At 35.4% G+C, this 18,675-nt stretch overlaps 3 protein-coding genes across 12 annotated transcripts; 2 read left to right on the top strand and 1 right to left on the bottom strand.

The window, feature by feature from the left end:
* Positions 1–3,508: 3,508 nt before the first annotated feature.
* On the top strand, positions 3,509–8,861 carry LOC111007027 (uncharacterized). 7 transcript variants are annotated; one of them, XR_015791693.1, is made up of 7 exons: positions 3,510–3,848; positions 5,247–5,361; positions 5,656–6,300; positions 6,471–6,579; positions 7,404–7,461; positions 8,443–8,487; positions 8,586–8,861. XR_015791693.1 is itself a non-coding variant. In XM_088125642.1 (6 exons), exons 1-5 carry the CDS (start codon positions 3,766–3,768, stop codon positions 7,427–7,429), a joined length of 960 nt encoding a protein of 319 aa, XP_087981768.1. In that variant the 5' UTR covers positions 3,509–3,765; the 3' UTR covers positions 7,430–7,461; positions 8,583–8,861. The 7 variants fall into 7 exon arrangements, 3 of the variants coding, with proteins under 3 accessions (XP_087981768.1, XP_022134870.1, XP_022134869.1); XR_015791692.1 differs by having other exon boundaries at positions 8,583–8,861; XR_002600942.2 differs by having other exon boundaries at positions 8,330–8,487.
* Positions 8,862–9,472: 611 nt separating this feature from the next.
* On the top strand, positions 9,473–14,397 carry LOC111007131 (muniscin carboxy-terminal mu-like domain protein). 4 transcript variants are annotated; one of them, XM_022279347.2, is made up of 2 exons: positions 9,473–11,743; positions 13,999–14,397. In XM_022279347.2, exon 1 carries the CDS (start codon positions 9,786–9,788, stop codon positions 11,730–11,732), a length of 1,947 nt encoding a protein of 648 aa, XP_022135039.1. In that variant the 5' UTR covers positions 9,473–9,785; the 3' UTR covers positions 11,733–11,743; positions 13,999–14,397. The 4 variants fall into 4 exon arrangements, with proteins under 4 accessions (XP_022135039.1, XP_022135041.1, XP_022135040.1 ...); XM_022279349.2 differs by lacking the exon at positions 13,999–14,397 and adding an exon at positions 13,691–13,949; XM_022279348.2 differs by lacking the exon at positions 13,999–14,397 and adding an exon at positions 12,715–13,022.
* A 648-nt stretch (positions 14,398–15,045) lies between these two features.
* LOC111007302 (uncharacterized) lies at positions 15,046–16,263 on the bottom strand. The gene has a single exon (XM_022279615.2). The coding sequence runs from the start codon at positions 16,247–16,249 to the stop codon at positions 15,311–15,313; it is 939 nt and encodes a 312-aa protein (XP_022135307.2). The 5' UTR covers positions 16,250–16,263; the 3' UTR covers positions 15,046–15,310.
* Positions 16,264–18,675: the final 2,412 nt, after the last annotated feature.

Here is an 18,675-nt window from a genome sequence, read left to right as displayed (position 1 = left end):
TTAAAATTTCAGGGACCAAATTAACACCTATTTTAAACCTCAAAAACCAAACATGTTCATTTTGAAATTTTAGGGACCAAATAGACACTTATTTCAAGAACTAAAAATATATTTTACCCTAAACTTTTACAAATAGACTACATTGGTTACTTTTTAAAACACTAAGACCAAAAATCAATGTCTAAAAGTATAAAAATTAAAATAAATAGAGGTTTAAAATACATGAGCTAAAGGAACGTCGTGAAACTACATAGATCAAAATAATATTTTAAATCTATCTTTATGCGTGAAATAAGCCATTTTTATTTTATTGTTTACTTTTTCGTCATTTATTTTATAAAACAGTTTTATAATATTTATTCATTTTCTACTTTGACCTTTAAAGTTCTAAACCTTATTTATTTTCATGTTGGACACCTTTTAATAAAGTGAGAGACTGAACTTAATTGTCAATAGTGGATGATATCACATGATTTGTTTTTCAACTTAGAAATATGTTTGTTAGGCAAACAAAATAAATGAATCTTGACATCCCTTTGTAAGGCCAAAATTGAATATTTAAAAATTTTATTTTTATATTACAATTATATTCTCTAAACTTTTGGATTAATTCAAATAAATTTATGAACTCTAAAAAATTTTCAAATTTTAGTTTTACATCTAATAAATCCATAAATTTTATAACAGTATAATAAACTCTAATTATGTTTCCAATAAGTCACTCACCCTATTTGACATTTTTTAAATGTTAAATTTATTAGACATAAAATGAAGTTTTTTTTTTTCTTTTTTACTTTTTGTGTCATAGAACATTGAGCTTTCAATTTTTGTTAATAGGTCAACAAAACTTTAGGGAAAGGTCAAATAGGTTGTGGACATATTAGACACAAAATTTAATGTTTAACTATTGCATACTTTTAAATTTTAGTAACGTATTAGACATAAAATTTAAATATTTAGATAACTATTATACACAATTTAAAATTAAGCGACTTATCAAAGCACAACCGGAAAGAATTAAAGAAACAAAATTTTTAATCTATCCTAAAATTTAGAGAGGTAAAAATATTAGAGTTTGTTTAGGTCGATTCTTGATGCCAAACCACACATAGCTTAATGCCTTAATCCACCCATTTATTTGGACACCAATAAGCAGAGAAAAGATGTTAAATAATTGGAGGATAATCCCAACACCAATTGCATTAGTTAATTAAGGATAAAGTTGAAAATGGTATGTGCTTGTTGCATAGTGGCATTTGGGTTTTAAAATAAAGTTATGTATTTTGGACATTTTCGGTTTAGATTATCTATTTTATTCCCCAAAAATGACTGCACTGCACAGTGCCCATTTTTAGAATCTCAACTTTTGTGGATAAAAGTAAAAGATAAATAATCCTTATTTGAGAGATGGGGAACATATAATTTGGACATATACTATGCTTGTCCAAAGAAAAACCCAAGTGGAAGTTTGTTTATAACTTTATATTATAAACTTTTAAAAAGTGAATATTGGAATTGGACATGACAGAAGAAAGCAAGTTTAACTGAAAAAAAAAAAAAAAAGGGCAACCTGGTAAAAGCATGTTCCAGAATTTGCATTTCCTTTTATTTTTTTCCCTAATGTGGAACCATTATAATGTTTACATAATTATCTCTTCACCGTTTTATTTCACTACTTTCTAAATCAATGATCAATTGTGATTTATTTAAACCACATCACACCAATTCACAGCAAAAAAAATCACATTAAAATTAATATTTGTTTAGGGATTTCTCAAAAAGAAGAAAGTTGTTTAGAGATTTATATTTTTAAAAATATTATATTTATAATTTTTTTAAAAAATAAAATTCGTATCTACTAATATTTTGCCACAAGCCTACAATATTAAAATTTCCGGCTAATTTCCATGCATTGCCATTTTGGAGTCAGCCCAATCAGGCCCAACTCTTAATTTGGGGAACTTGGATCCCCAAAAAACTGGGCTTGGGCTGGGAAGCGCGTGATAGTACATAATAATATAAAAGTTAAATAAAAAAACAATAAATTTATTTCAATAACTTTTGTTAGTACAATAAACGAGGATGGAGGGTTCAACGTCCGATCTCCAACGAAAGAGTAAGATACATTAACTAATGAATTATGCTCATGTTTTGCTCAATCTATGAATCTTTAATTTGAATTAAAATTTTCATATTTTTTTATATATACAATAAAAATAATTGACATAATCATGAATCGAAATTAAACTATTGGACCAAAATGATAAATTAATTAAACCAACAACAAAGGGAAAAAAACATCTCTATGATTCAAAATTATTTTAGAATAAAAATTTGAGATTATAATCACACAAAAAAATATCTTTGTTGGGGTGAAATTACAATGCCAAGCACACTTAAGGGAAGACCAAGGAAGCAACATGGATTAAGACTTTGGGATGGATCACCATCCCAAAGTCCAATTGAGTCGACCACCAGAACTAACTTTAGGAGATTCCCTCTATAAATAAGAGGAGAGGTATGAGGTGCGTGATATAAAATCTGACTATTTGTTATTTTCAACTAGGTACTTCGATGACTTAGATGCGAGAGTGTGTTGGACTTAAGACTATACACGTGTACATATTTATTGATATTGATAGTGCAAGTATTCATTGCATCGTTACTCGTCAAAGTTTGGATTTATATGTTACCACAATAATTTTATTAATCCATGGATAGTACGTGTAAATATATAGAAATATGCAGAGAAAAGCAATGAGTATTTTTAATAAAATGAAAGCGATGAGAATGAATTTAGAAGGCATGAGATGCTTGGAGAAAAAGAGATTGACGTTGAGAGAACATAAAAGAAAATAAAAAACAAAACAGAACAAAACAAAACAAAATTGTAACCTCTGCCTTTTCTCACAAATATTATTTTCAACTCCATATAATATATATTAATGATATTCATGATTTAAATATTTTATGAGTCAGTCCTGGCTTCTCTTGTCATTCTCCTTTTTAAAATTTTAATTCTTCAGTGCTTGCTTCCTCTTTATCGAACTTTTTTCTTCCGACCAAATTGCAGGGAAATTAAATAAATAAATAATTATGTGGCTGACTCATTACCAAACCCACGACATATATTAGTCACACAATAAAAGAAAATCTCACTATTTTATTAATCCGACAGTGATAATGATAATTAATAATAATATAATATAGATGGTTAGTGGGCCCAGCTTATTTTAGATGCGTCGGTCAATGAGATAGAGATGACCGGAAACTGCCCGAACGGATAGGGCAGCATACTCTTTCTTGTCGTCTTTCATATCCGCCAACCGACGCCATTTTTGATGGCCTTTTTTTTTTACAGATGGGTTGGACTTATCGTGCCGAGTCGATCGAACGGTCACCAGAAGATCAGTAAATCTTTGACCAATTGGAAGCTTCCACGTCATGGAATAGCGGTGTGACAGAATGCAGCGGATGTAAACTTGCAACTTCTGCAAATATGGTGGAAGGAAAGGGGAAGGGAAGGTGAAAGGGGAAGGGAATCGCTTTTACGTCTCTCTCTCTCTCTCTCTCTCTCTCAATTCTCTGCTAGCAGAGGAGAGAGAAAGAGAGTGAAGAACACGATTCTGCCTCTTCTTTTCTTTTCTATCTTAATCCGTTCGAGCACTGCGATTATTGCATCCACTGGAAATTTCAAAAGAGCTACGATCTTGTCGTGCTATTGGATCGTCGTCTATTTTTGAGTGATTGGTACAGCGCTTTGAGATGTTGGTTGCACGGAGTTTTGATTTGTGGCAGAAGGATGCTTTCTTTTCCGCCGCCGAGGAGGTGCAAGAATCAGCCGACATGTAAGTTCCGTATTGAATCGCGGGTTTTGGTGTTTTGAGCACGAACTATTTCGTCTGTTTTTTAATCTATTTAATTTTCCTTTCTGCGATTTGCTCTAGAGTGCGTGAAATTGAATTATCATTTTGTTGCTTTGCTTCTATCACGTGGATATGATAATTGATTCCGGAAATTGGGTTTCCCTTTCGACGATGTCGCAGATTTATTAATGGTCTTGACTTTTAAACTACGCGTTCCCATAACTTGCTTTGGTTTCCTGGCTTTTATTCTTATAATTCTTCTAAACGTGTCCTCGTACTTGTGTATTTTTCTTTTTCTGTGAATTGTTTTCGTGTTGATTTTATTGATTTATGGTTATACCTTGGTGTCGTTGTTCATTAGGAGGTTGAGAGAGAATACGGGAAGTGGAAAGGGGAAAGACGTAAAATAGTTTAAATGATTTTGGAAAATTTGATAATTTGAATATGATATTTCATCAGCTCAAAACATTGGATGGGAGGATGGTTAAGCAATTGGATACTTTGCAGACTGGTTCGAGCTGTTTCCCATAATGTGTTACATCTTGGTACTGTCATATTTGATTTGATGTCGTTAGCAGATGAAATTATGTGCATTTCTACAAAGGAATAAGCGATCACATTTTTTGCTTGGCTAGCGTCTCTGGAAAGGATTAACACCATTGAAGTTTTGCTAAGAGCCTCTTGTGTTTTAGGCTAGAATTGGTGCGTTTTACAGGTGCCGGGTAGAGAATCTGAATCTTGTTTTGTGGTTTGCCCTTTTCATTGAGAGTTAGAATCTTTAATGGTAGAGTTTGAGTTTGTCAGTAGTTCAGCGATTGAGGTGTCTGGGAAATGACAGAGGAACCTGTCCCGGTTCCTCATTTTCGAGGGAAAGGCCATGTTCCTTAGCAGATCAACTTCTTTGCCATACCGTGGTTTGTTGGGCTGGAAAGGGATAGGAGAACACATGTAGGGCTCGGTAAAGTAGCGTGATAATATTTTGGATTTTGTACATTTGAGCGCTTCTTTTGGGCTCTTAATTCAATTTAACTATGCCTTTCTTTTTTTTTTATTATTTTTTTTAATATCCGTGAACTATGCTTTACTTTTGATTACAAGGGGTTCTTTTTTGTAATCCTCATTTCTGGTTGCAGTTTTTTTGGGCCTCTAATTAGTAGCAATAACTTCATCTCTATTTGTGCTTTTGATTTTATATTTTATTTTGCCACGTCCCCTTTAACTCTCTTGTCAATAAGTTGAGTCTAATACTGGTTGTCCTTTTCTCCGTATATCGCTTTGTTAGATATATTATATCATAATAACGTTGAGTACATATTATTTTCAATAAGATCTAAATCTGATGGTTTTGAATCTCTCACGTTTCTTCTACCTAAACGTCAGATTGGAATCCACATATAGGACATGGTTAAGAGAGAGAAGAGCAAGGGTAATGATAGATAATCTGGATGAATTCACCAGGGAGTTACGAACTGCTTTGGGAACAGCCAAATGGCAGGTGATTAATATTCTCTACTCGATTACTTCATTTTTAATCCAAAGTAGTCTTGTTGTTAATGTAGAGTGTTTCAGACATTCCAACCTTGTTTGTTGACAACTATGACACATAATTATTTTTCTTAGGTTTATCTGCTCTCATATTCAGCATTTTTTGTTTCTTAATTTCTATATTACGTATGAGTATGACACTCCTATTAAATGACACAAACTCTGGTTTTATCCTTCAATTACATTGTCTTTGGACTCCCTTTGCGTTGATACTTATACATGTCAACTGTGGGTGCAAGTTTAGTTGGAAGAGTTTGAGAAGGCCGTGCGGTTGAGCTATGGACATCATGGTGATGATACTAAGCTGCAAAGACATAGACAATTCATTGATGCCATTGAAAACCAGATATTCTCTGTTGAGGCATCATTACGTGAATATTTTGTTGAGGAGGGCAAGCAACCACTTAAATGGGTAAATCTTGATGAGGAAGAATGTGATGATTTAGCTGCATTTCTGTCTGGGACAACCCCTACTAATCGAGGTCAAAAAAATGAAAATTTGGAACCTGTGCCTTCTTTTGAAAAATCTATTCATGAGACTCATAGTGAAAGGCAAGAAGCAAGCAGTAACCAAAGCAGCCTAGACACTGCCAGTAAAGTTGAAGAAATTCCAAATGCACAGTTTGTCGTGGAACTTGAGGATAATGCAATTTCACTTGCAAGGGATGATGTTGTAAACCATACAGATAGGACGATCAATGCTAGGAGAGTGTGGAGTTCACCAAACTTTAATACTTTGACCATTGTTATTCCTGATGAGGATGAACAGAGAAACCCAATGCCAACTGTTGAGGCCACACCTAAAGAAAAAGGATCCAGAACCATCCTTTGGAGGCAATTAGGCCGGGAGTTTCTTCCAGCAAAGGTTGCTGGTCATGTACGCAATCAGGTTGGGTTTTCTTGTTTTTGGAAAAGCAATATTGAACTTTCAACAAGCATGAAAAGTAAACACTCCCTTTGTTCTTCAAGTTTAGTTGAGAATACCACCCGTGCATTTTGTTTGAATGTGACTGTGATTGGAAATTTTCTAATAGATATTTCATGTTTTGGTTTTGCTAGCTCTTTGCTAGGTTTTTGGTTCGCAGACAATTGCAGAGTTCGAGGAACATGCCGCGTGGTTGCTCAGTTCAACTTACACTTGCTCTGATGTTAAGTATTTTCTTTTTGGGTAAGTTCCTGATAAGCTAAAGCCTGCATTTTGCAAGTCAAGGAGTCAAACTGACATAATGAGGATGATGAAAGGATACTATTAATATGCATATAGACTTTTAACTTGCATAATTTCTGTGAGATAAACTTTGCGAGGGATCAGGATGTGTGGAGTTCTCTCGTTGTACTCAGAAAATCATGATGCCTTAATAGATTACTTTTTTCCTTGGTTCAGATGTGGTAGTCAAATTCCCCTACATCAAATGTTTCAGGATTTCATATAGATCCTGTTAATGTAACCCAAACGAATTTCAGACCATTTGTAGTGCAATAAATTTTGATATCATGGTAGAACATTTCTATTCAGTTCCTGTAGGATAATTCACTTATATTTGGGAATCAGTAGAGTTCATTGTGGATGGTTTATGTCGAACTTTCAATCTTAACTTTATGCAGTTTGAGAAAGTTTTAAGGAATTACTTGAAAGATTAGAGGACAGTTCCATCAGGGGTTAGTTAGCCTTGCAATTTTTCTAGCCATTTGACTTCATCTCCAACTAGTAAGACACTCTTAAGGAAAATTCAAATGAACTCACCTTGGACTTGCCTAAGTGGGTGACAGAGCCAATCAAATTTTTATATAATTTTTTTCTTCTTTTCTGTTTCAGGTGAGTTGAAAGTTTTATGGGTCTCCTATTTACCTTTTAAACTCTATAGACAGAGCCAATCAAATTTTATATACTCATCTGAATAACATAATATGAAAAATTAAGATGACCTTGAGCAAATCTTTGTTCTCTATTATGGTATCTTTTTCTTATTTGCCTTTTCTTTCCTTGTGCAGTGCCTTTTGTACTTTATTCAACTTGACAGTCCTGTATGATACATCTCCAATTTAGCAGGTACCTCATTCTGTTTAAATATTTGTCTCATTATTTGAATTTCAAACGGACACAAAAACTCTGAGTTGGTATAGGACATTGCATTGCCACCACTAGAGGATTTGCCTAGAAGTTTTAATGGGGCCGTCAATTCTTGGGATGATTAATTACCAAGTGAATAACTATTAGTCTATTACAAATTTGAACTTCGATCATAGGATCAGAAGGGGAAAAAAAGATACGGTTTTATTTTAATCTCATTGGGAAGGATTTTAGGGTCCACCACTAAAAAATGTTAGTGGTATTTGCTAGCAAAATGTCGTAAGAATGAATTTTTTTCAGAAAGCTTTCCCGTCAACTTTTTCTTGTTGCTTCCAATCAGAAATCAATGTCTCTTGTCTTGCAAGACTAATAATATTCTGTCCTTTCTGGAAATCTGTAAGTTTTAACTATTATCTTCCTTTTCTCATTTTCCCCAAGCAGGAAAGTTTGAATCAGAAATATTTGATCTGAGACTTCTAATCCTCTAAATTTGTTAAAAAGCAATGCCAATACCTTTTAATACCACTTTGAAAGTACACTACCTGCTGGACTAATGACATGGGACCGTCCTAAACCAGGCCTTTATCTTGTCCTATTTCTATTGTTTGTTTGGGAGGTTGGGCTAGTAATTCCATTAGTTTAGTTGGCTAGAGTGTGAGAACTTATTACCAGAAGATCTATTGAGTTATTTTTCTCTTCCTTCTTCGGGGAGGGAAATTCCGACAGGTGACTTCACAGTAACTCCATTTCTTAATGTTTACTACAACTTGAGCACATCTCTTCTAACTAGAGAGGATGCCAGCTACTTGACTTTACAACGTTTGATGCCTAAACCTATGACCTTCAGATCATAAATGTTATGCAAACAGAAAGAGTATACAAAACTAGAAAGAAATGCTGCTAGCGAGAATTGAACGTGATGCGGAAGCCTTTTTCATGCATGCTCATGTTTTCTTTCAGAAAGAAACTGCGTGGTTGTTGTTACTGTCTGATAACCTTCCCATGGTGATGTTAAATATCGGTTCTTAATATGCTTCTGGTCCACTCTTAAAGTTTCTGAGTTGGAGACATCCTGAACTTGGTTTTCCTTTTATGTGCAGCAGTTCAGTTACAACACAGATTGAAATCTCAAAGCTCTGGAGAAATGAAGGTGTTTCCAGAGGATTGAAGCAGACCAATTATATTTTTGTTGCTATCAAGAAGTAAACAGGCAACAAGAATTAGGATGTAACTATTAGATATTTCGTAGCGTCACACTGTGTATGCATCTGTAGTCTCTAAGACATAAGCTGCAGAAGAATCTCTAGTAGCATTGCGTCTGTATTGGGTCCATCAAGGGATTATTTGAGGAATCGAAGATTTACAATTTCATATTAAAACGGTCTCTTTAAATATAACCGTGTCAGATGATTTTTAAAGCTCTATGTACTAAATTATCAATTTAAAAATGGAGTGATTAAATTGTTACAGGTTATGAAAGTACTAGAATCAAAAGTAACATTTTTTAATTAATGCTTTAAGTTAATTGATCACACTCTTTTATTTTGTATTTAATAATTTTGAAGTACAACGAAGGGTTTGTTTCATTTTTTTGATTTATAATCTTTAAAACTAACTTTTAATTTGCAAACCATTTATAATCTTTAAAAAGAACAATAAATATAGTGGGGAGGATCAAACTTTTGAGATTAAGAAATATATAAATGCCATGATCATTTTTTTAATACTGGAGATTCGAACCTATGATATTTTTTGGACAGAGATATAATGACTTAACTAGTTAAATTAGATTCAGATTGACAATATTTTAGTTATTAGCCGGAGAGTTGATCTGCCGTGATTTATATAAAGATAAAATATGGTTAAAAACTTGAAACAAGAATGTGGCGGAGTTAAATTAAATTTTTTTTACTTATTTTTAAATTTATAAAAAAGTGATATAAATGCTGCAGAATTATGTAGATATGTAGCCCAGCTCAAAATGACGCATAGTTCTGGGCTCCGTTTGAACGATGAGTTCAGAAGCCCAAATTGAAACCCGTTGTTTCAGTTTCACCCGCTCGCTCCGGACTCTGAGTTTCAATTACCGAGTCCTGGCCGAGCTCGGGACCAACTGCGATCTCCCCTTCTCTCTCGCCGGCGAACACAAGATTCAACAAGCCTGAAGAGACCGCAATTGGAAGACCATCAAAGTATGTCCTCAATTTTATTTCTGTTCATAAATTAGACCCCAAAACCCTAGAACCAGAGATTATTATTTTGATCTTCTCTTCTGCAATCGGATCTGGATCCATCGTTCCATCATGTCCTGTTTAGCCCTTGCTCTGCAACCTGCTAATGGATCTGATATCCTTCTTCAAACTCGCGAATGGTTCCCTCCCCCGCGAGCGTTAGTAGCCCTATCCGCCTTCCGGCAGACGCGATTAGCCTTCGCTGCCACCAAGCACCAGACACACCATGCCTCGACCGCCCTTGGCGATGATTCCTCGCTCGCCGACTCTATTGCCTCCCTTGGTGATGATCCTTTGGCCGCCTCTAATGGCCAGGTTATCGTCGGTGTAGAGAGCCGCTACCGAGTTGTCTATCGCCTCGTCAATGGCATCTATGTCCTCGGCATCACCACCGCCGATCAAGATAACTCTATTAATGTCTTTGAGTGTATCAATATTGTAAACCAAGCCGTCAGCGTCATTGTCGCGGCCTGTCGTGGCGTTGATGTCACGCCGGAGAAGCTTAGCCGGAAATACGCTGAGATTTACATGGCGTTGGATATTGTTCTAAGGGGTGTCAGCAGTATCCGGCTCGCGGCAATGCTGGCTTCGATGCACGGAGATGGTCTCGCGAAAATGGTTCATTCGGCTCTCGATACGGAAAATAAGATTCGTGGGGCTGATAGTTGGAACACCATGGAGGTTCACTCGATTGAGCATCAAGCCAATGTGGAGGCATTTTCAAGTGCGCGGTTTGAGTTACCTGCGGAGACTCTTGAAGCTGGGGATGAAGTAGCAACAAGTCTTGCGCCTGTCACCACTCAGAGTGTGAATGAGCAACAGGATCAGCAGCAGCAGAAGACTGAGGAGCCCGCCACAGAGCAGGATCCGTTTGCGGCAAGTGACATGATTAACAAGCCTGAAGAGCTTGTGAGTGGGTTCAAGAAGAATAAGGACCCTTCTGCTACGGATTTGACTATGGTGTTGGCAGGTCTTGAGGTGCCAACATTGCCACCAGCGGAAGCCACCCAATCAACACATATTGGTGTGGAGGGATTCGAAGGAGACTATGGTGGAATACAGTTCAGTACTGATCAAGCTACCATGGAAGAAACTTTTGAGGGCTTCAGTGACGCTTGGGGTGGAGGATTGGATCCATCTGAGTTCGTGGGTCCTGACAAGGTTAAAAAATCTGAAGGCCTTGGTGGGTTGGAACTCTTACAGACCGGACAGGCTGATGGAACGAAAGCAGCTGCTGCTGCTGCTGCTAGCGGTACAGGAACGCCACTTGAGAACTTGGTGACTAAAACTGAAATGAAGGGTCCCGAAATGTATATCACCGAACAGATTAGTGCAGAGTTCAGAGAATCGCTGTTGGCAAGAGTAGGATTGACGGGGGTTGTATATTTGAAAACTTTGCCACCTAAAACTTCTGATGACAAAGAAACAGAGTTTTCATTTCGCGTCGAGGATACAGCTCCGGTTAAACGATTTGTCATGCAGGGTTCTCGTGTTAGTAGTCTTGGAAATGGAATGTTTCATGTGCGAACAGCGCCTTCAAATGAACCCATACCAATTATCAAGTATAGTTTGCTACCTAGATTAACCCCATTGCCTTTGAGAGTTCGTCTCCTTCAACGTCATAGTGGGACTTTACTTTCTGCAATGATTCAGTACGCTGTGAACCCTGATTTGCCATCACCTTTGAAAGATGTAACTTTTACTTTGAAACTGCCGGTTGATCCTACATTGTTAAAGGTGTCTCCAAAAGCTGTATTGAATAGGTCCGAGAAACAAATAAAATGGCATATCCCTGAGATTCCTTTGAAGGGCTCTCCTGTTCGATTGAGGGCAAGGATGCCTGTGGATAGGGGCGAGGAAGATGAAGGAGAAGAACTTGAAGTGGTAGGTTATGTGAAATTTTCAGTTCAAAGTTATAGATCACTATCTGGGATTTGTTTACGGCCGGCTACTGAGGGTAAGACGGACTTCTACGAGACAGATCACAAATTTGAGACTGGAGTCTATATGTGCAACTGAAGCCTTTAAAGGTATTTGCTCTTACAGATGGTTTTGTTTTTCTTTCCTCGTATTTTCAGTGAGGCATGTGTTTTAGGTTTTGTACCGGTTTAGCTTGTAATTTAGATTTGGGTTCGTGAAAGTTGTCCATCATATTTACATTGATTTCATTTATGAACATATGATTTTGTTTTTCCTGGTATAATATGATTGTATATTACTGAAGCCTTTGGGATTCACCAATGAACTATGCTTTACCATCACTAGAAACGTATGTAGGAAGCTAGGAGCTTCATGCAAACGGTAGAGATGCTGTTGAAATGTCAGTACTTCTTTCAACGATCTTTTTCCTAGCAGTTCGTGAATGTCTTTTGTTATCCAATTGATTAAGGTTCTGAATATTACCTTATGCTTTTGCAAGTATATGTTAAATATTAACCTTGATCTTTAGTTCCCCAGGTTGACACTTAAAAGATTGTACTTTTTTAATTGTCTCTTGACACTTTTTTGTGGTTCTATGGTCCTAACAACTGTTATTCTTCCTTATGCACAATTTATTTTTTGAGACAAAATACTCTGTACCAAAACCAAAGAATATTGTCGATGGGATGCAAAAAAAAATGATCTTACTTCGCTCATGCACCATCTTTTAACCCTCCGTCCAAAAGAGGGATTAAAGAGATATGAATGGGAAATGTCCGGAGATGATTTCCTAATATGTACCTTAAGCCGAAGCCTAAAGTTGACCAACTGAGTAATAATTAATGAAAACTGTGGTTTAATCCACAGAGGTCATGGAGTTCTCTTCTGTACTTTCTCAGTTTTATTCTTGTGTAAAGAAAAATTCTATTACCGCACTTTAAATCTATGTTGCAGTCTTCCATTTGGCCTATTATCATTTTCAGTTGTATAGAACTGTCACCTCTATTACTTTCATCTTGTCAAGCTCAGCAAATTTTAAGGGTGCAAGACCTTGAGTGATTTACTTTTTCTTGGATTCTAGGTTGAATGTCTGGTACAATTCTTGTTAGTGCCTCAGTTTTTGCCTAGTGCTCCATCTTCGACTTCCAACTATTTAGTCTCATGATTATGATAGAAAACGTGAGGAAAGATAACAAGCAAAAGAGGGATCAAGTCAAATATGGGAAGGGTAAAAAACTCTCTATTTATCAAGTCTAAGCTGCTGCTAGTAGTTGCATCATTGCGTGTCTAAACTTTCCTGTTGTGCATTGGTTGATTGTAGTCTTATAGTTTTGCCATTTTTCATTAGTCAAAATTGAAATAGCTTTTACGTGGTTAAGTGAGTTCTTGGTTCTCTTGACTAATTCTTTTTCTTCTCTCTCGTTAATTTATTAGTGTAACTTAACCATTATGGGTGACTAATTATATCAAAGTGGGGTCAGGGTTAATTAAGAAGGAATGAGTTCAAACCCATGATGGCCACTTACCTTAGGAATTAGTAATTTCTATGTGTTTCCCAGCACCAGTATAGTCAGGCGGTTGTCTCGTGAGATTAGTCGAGGTGCGCATAAACTGGCCCAGATAATATTTGAATTTAATGCGACGTACTTATATATAAGAATTAAAACCCACTGACAATCGTAAATGAAGAATAGTTCAGAAGATGTTAACCACATTCTTGTTTTGAGTATATGTGGAGAACTTGAAAACATAAGTTACTAAAACTACGATCGGGAAAAGAAAATCATTCTCTTGATGATGATATTCTGCAATATTCTTCCCATTGCTTGAAATGTGATGTAACTAGCCAGATGGGGCATAATGAAATTGTTTGCATATCATTCAGTAGATTTATATTTTGTTTAACTATGATATAATCTTTGCATTATTTCTGGTATATTTCGGAGGTATTTGTATTCTCTATCTTATTCTTTGTGGCTTCCTTATTGCTAGATAGCCTAATTCTTCCTCTTCATGATAATAACATGTAACATGAATTGAAATCTATTTTACTGCAGGGAAAGCAAGTTTTGACCAGAATTCAATTCTTTTTTTTTTGTTTGACCCATAGTTCACTTATATTGGCTTGTATTTATATTAGAAACTGACCATCCAAAAGCACATTCCCTAGATATGTAATGTTGAGTGACTGCATAATTGCATATAGAGTAGGCTATCTAAACGACTCTCCTTTCCATCAGCCTGAAGCCATTATTTTATGGACATCATAATATTAGAAGAAATGATTTTTTGAAGAGTGAGGACCATAATTTCCTACATACGCTTCAATACAATTTTATTTCAGAATTCATATAATGTATTATAGGGAATTATTGGACTTCACAGAAGGCCGTGGATGGACCTATGATATTGTCGAGTTGACATTAACATCGGCGTGGAGGAAATAAGTTGGCCTGTAATCATGTATCTTTTGCCAACTTATAATAAGTTGCCAAAGGCCACTTTTTTGACAAAATCGAAATGAACAGCTTTGAAAACCATTATAATGGAGGAGGCTTGCTCAATACTACTTGCATCTGGTAAATTGTGTTGAAGAGAGTTTTTTTTCTTTCTTTTTGAAAAGGAGATACGTCATTAAAGCATCAAATGTCATACAATGCAACATCACATTCTTTATCCAATAAGTGTATACTACTGGGCTGAATTTGCTTTGTTTACATTAAGAATCAAACAAGTAATTAAATTGACGTAATTTGCTCTTGAATTTCTCTGTTTTTAGTTTTAACTAATATTTGTCCTTTTTACAAATGTGCCAAGATTATTATCTAGGAAATGTGTCTGGACAACACCTATTCATGTGAAAAGTTGTGAATAGTGTAGAGAGAAAAGAATTATATGTTATCCTAACTTCGACGTAAAGACGTGATTTATCGAACTTAATATTTGTGTAAGAAGGGAAGTTCATGTGATGAATCAGTACTATAAGAAGAATTGATGATTACTATATATACTAATAAAACATATGCATGTGGTTTAGATAAAGACAGTGGTTTGTCTGAATCCTCAATTTGAGGCATTATAGCTCAAGTGTCAGATGGTTAAATATTTCAATAATAGAATTGAAATTAGTATCCATGAAGATTGAAGACCATCCACCAACAGGCATGCCACAGTGCAACGATGATAACATGAAAATCCCATATTTTAAAGTTAAAAAGCCTCCATAATCCATATTACCTAAATTAAACGAATAATAAATAGGGAAGCCATCAATCACTTCCTGTTGGATCGTTTTCAAGGTGAAGTGCATTTACTAGGGAAAACCAAACTTCTAGGAAAAAAAAGATATCGATTAAAAAGCTTAAAAATTATGAGCACAAAAAATTCTAATAAATGTAAATGTGATTCCATATGTCATAGTCGGGATTCCCGTGATTCTCATTATCGCCAACCAACCAAACCATTCGTTCAAAAAAAAAAAAAAAAAAAGAAATTCAAGAGACCGCACCACCATTATCAGCCATGCTCCGCCACTGTACACAACCACCCCCTCTACGTAAAGCATAATGATATTTTCATTTTAATTTAAAATTCCCAAACTGACCTTCTCGCACTCGCGATGTTAACACGGTACGGAAAGCAACCGCCAGTCATGTGCGATGCACGTGACACATAACTTAGGCAGTTAACGACGCCGTTACATCTACGCTAGAGTGGTTCTTGCAGCTTAGCGCCCGGAGGAGTCTCCAGGCCGCCTCGCCGGAGCTCCGATTGCACGGAAACTTACCTTTATCCTCGTGCGCCGGGAAAAGCGCCGACGAACTGCGGCGGACTTGTCTGCTCTTAATGTCGCTGAGCTCCATCTCCGCCGGAAATTTCACCATTCCAAACATCATCAAGTACCACCGCGGCTTCGACGACGCCTTTTTGTTCAGCGCATCAGGTCTCACGGCGCTCTTCATCGGATAATTACGATCGCCTTCCGCCGTGGGCGAGAAAATCGGATTCCCTTGGCGGTAGAGTTTCCGGTAATCGAGCGATTTACTGCTCCGCTTGAGGTTGATTTTTGAACTGTTCGATCGAGAAACAGAGCTCTGTAATCCGGACAACGACTCGGACCGTTTTCGAAAGGCAGCCTGCTTTCGGCTCTCTTCCTTTTTGAAATTCTTCTCCGTGGCGCGCGTAAGCGGAGTCTGATCGTTGAGAGGAAGCAATCTGCCGCAGAAGATCAAATCCTCGGCCGGAGATATCTCAGAGCTTCTGAGTCCGGTGGTGAAGAATTCGAAGAGATCGAGAGGCTCGGATGAGGATCTTCGCGGATTCTTGCGGAAGCCGTCGAAAGTGTGGTCGTCGGATTTGTCGTTATCGAGTGGAAGATCGGAAAGGGAGAGCGATTCGTGTTCTTCGTCTTCTCCTGTGTGATTCAAGGTCAGAGGATTGGATTCGTTGGTGTCGTCCATCTCCATGAACATTCTTGTGGATTGCAAGATAAGGAAGAAGGGTCTGTTTGGTGGAATTTTACAAATTGAGACGGCGAAAATGATATATAGAAAGAGAGAGAGAGAGATGAAAACAATGCTGCCTTTAATGTTTGGATTTTGGGAGCCAAATATCATCTCGTATTTTCCATCATTAATTTCAAATATATACGATACATGATCTCCTCATCTTTTACGATAGATTTTATTTTGGTGTATAAATAAAAAATAGGAAAGTACTTTGATTTTATTTAGGTGTATAAAAAAAAGAGGAAAATATTTGGATCATTTTCGATAACAACCTATCTCAATCACTATTGAAGGTTTAAAGAAATAAAAAAATTAATGAGTTGTCAAACATACAGTAGTAATAGATATGGAGACGGTCCTTACTAGTAAGAATCCAAGTATTTTCTTAAAAAATATATGTTATCTCATGTAAATTTCTAAAAATAGATAAGAGGTCTTAATTTCTTAACTTTTTTTTTTTTTTACTTTGGTCCATTAACTTCCAAAAATTTTCATTTAATTTCTAAGCTTAAGAAAAATAGTGATTTTAGTTCTCACTGTTTGTTAGGCAAAATTCATATGTATATTTGAGCACATATTAGAGCCAAATAGATTAGCTTGCACAAATGTACTATGGTAGATTTTAGGGGATTGAATATCCTCTCTCCATATAGTAAAAAATATAATTGATGGTCGGTAGGAGATACTTTACTCAACCGTCACCTTACATGGCGTGGCACAAAAGTGTAACTTTTGTCGTAGTTTTGTGACCTAAGGAATGAAAACCTTTCTTCTGTTATCTAAAGATGAAGACTCTGAAGTGAGCAAACACGATGTGCTTCAGTTTTACGCAACTATTGACACTTTTCGAAACACTTTTGAATGTGTATTTTTTTAAGAAAATTGTATGTCTTTTAGTCAACACCTAAATATTATTCTAACGTTTAAATAAATATTTTGAAATTTAAAGGTGAAGAGAAAAAAAAATTTACACCTACACTCTTCGTAAAAGAAATGATAAATTTTCACCAACAAATTCATCACTTTATCTGTCTTTACAAATCTCGTTGGAAACAAGAAAAATTAAGAACAACACTCCTAAAGCATTTCAATATTATTAATTAAATTAATAAAATGGAGGCAACATACAAACAAATCCTTTATTATATTGAAAATTAGTCAAATATTTATATTAAAAAAGAAGAAGAAGAAGAAGAAGAGAAAAAAAAAAAAAAAAAGGAAAGAACAAAAAAAGTGAGAATCGAACCCGATGTTGCCAAAAACTGAAGTTTTGTTTTGTCCAAACTTGTCATTTGAGCCAATAAAATGTAGTCTTGAGAATCGATAGCTTCAACAAGAGAGAGAAGAGAAGGGAGAGAGAGAGAGAGAGAGAGAGAGAGAGAGTTCTTCCAGAAAGATGGAAGGAAAAATGGTGCTTGGGGAGACCAAATCAGACACCTTACATAAATGCAATGTGAAGAATTTTGGGAACCAAATCTTCAACTCAAAAAGAAAATAAAAATTGTAGGTCTTTAGGTGGTATTATTTGACCTTGTCACAGCATTTAATTACAATTTTCCATATTCTAAGAATTTTTTACTGTGTTGATATTTTTCTACGTTTTGGACACATAGCTCTTTACCATAAATGAAAAATATATGGACTTTTGAGGACTATAATAATTACAGCATTCTAATTCTTCCCATGGAATTGTATTTTAAGAATTATATAATCATTAAAAATACTTAATTGCTCTTTGGAAATTCAATAAAATTGACTGACAAGTATCTTTGTACTCTAATTCTCAACTTAGTTCTTAATATTTTATTTTCAATCGCGCCATTTGTTAAAATTTGTTTAAAAAAAGGAAAAAAATTGAGTCGAATAATATATTCATGATCTTATGCTCTCTAAGTTTGTGATATTTTTGGACTCACCGATTGATAATTAAAAGATTAGTCCATATATATATAAATGTTGGACTCAACCATTTTTTAACGGAATGATTGATTTGAAAATTTATAAGATTAAAAATGAAATTGAGAATATTAAAGAGACAATGATGGCAAAGAAATAGTCAAACTAAAAGTTGTTGACCGGTGAGATTCTAACATTTTATTATTATTATTATTATTATTATTACTACTACTATTACTATTTTGGAGTAGATATTCAACCCATTGATTACAAGAACAGTAAAATAATAACAACATCCATCCTTTTTCTGAGAATAAATAAGAGTGGCTTTTGTAACAATCAAGTTTTCTTTCCTTGTAGTTTACATGTGTCCCCCAATAATGTTCTCTTTTTTTTTCTTTTTAAGCCCAAAAAAAGTTTATTAATCTAATTTCTGACATTATTTTGTTGGCTTTTTATTAATAATTTAGCTTCTCGAAAATAATATTTACGCTTTTTATAAAACCAGAGTTTCAGAAATGCTATTTTTGTACGATTTCTTTGCTTAAACATCTAATTTTTAAAGCAAAATTAGATAACTAATATATAAAATGTCAACACGTACAAGCTATATCTTTTAGCTAATTTAGATTGGATTT

This window comes from Momordica charantia (assembly GCF_013281855.1).
Source record: "Momordica charantia cultivar OHB3-1 chromosome 6 unlocalized genomic scaffold, Mcharantia_2.0 BLBB01000006.1, whole genome shotgun sequence".
NCBI lineage: Eukaryota > Viridiplantae > Streptophyta > Magnoliopsida > Cucurbitales > Cucurbitaceae > Momordica > Momordica charantia.
Note: the sequence above shows the minus strand (reverse complement) of the source record. Positions and strands in the feature narration are given on the sequence as shown.

Coding starts and splice junctions, on each gene's coding strand:
- LOC111007027 (XM_022279178.2), top strand. CDS start 3,766: ATGTTGGTTGCACGGAGTTTTGATTTGTGGCAGAAGGATGCTTTCTTT. Junction 5,362..5,655: donor TGGGAACAGCCAAATGGCAG/GTGATTAATATT, acceptor GTGCAAGTTTAG/TTGGAAGAGTTTGAGAAGGC. Junction 6,301..6,470: donor CTGGTCATGTACGCAATCAG/GTTGGGTTTTCT, acceptor TGGTTTTGCTAG/CTCTTTGCTAGGTTTTTGGT.
- LOC111007131 (XM_022279347.2), top strand. CDS start 9,786: ATGTCCTGTTTAGCCCTTGCTCTGCAACCTGCTAATGGATCTGATATC.
- LOC111007302 (XM_022279615.2), bottom strand. CDS start 16,249: ATGATATTTGGCTCCCAAAATCCAAACATTAAAGGCAGCATTGTTTTC.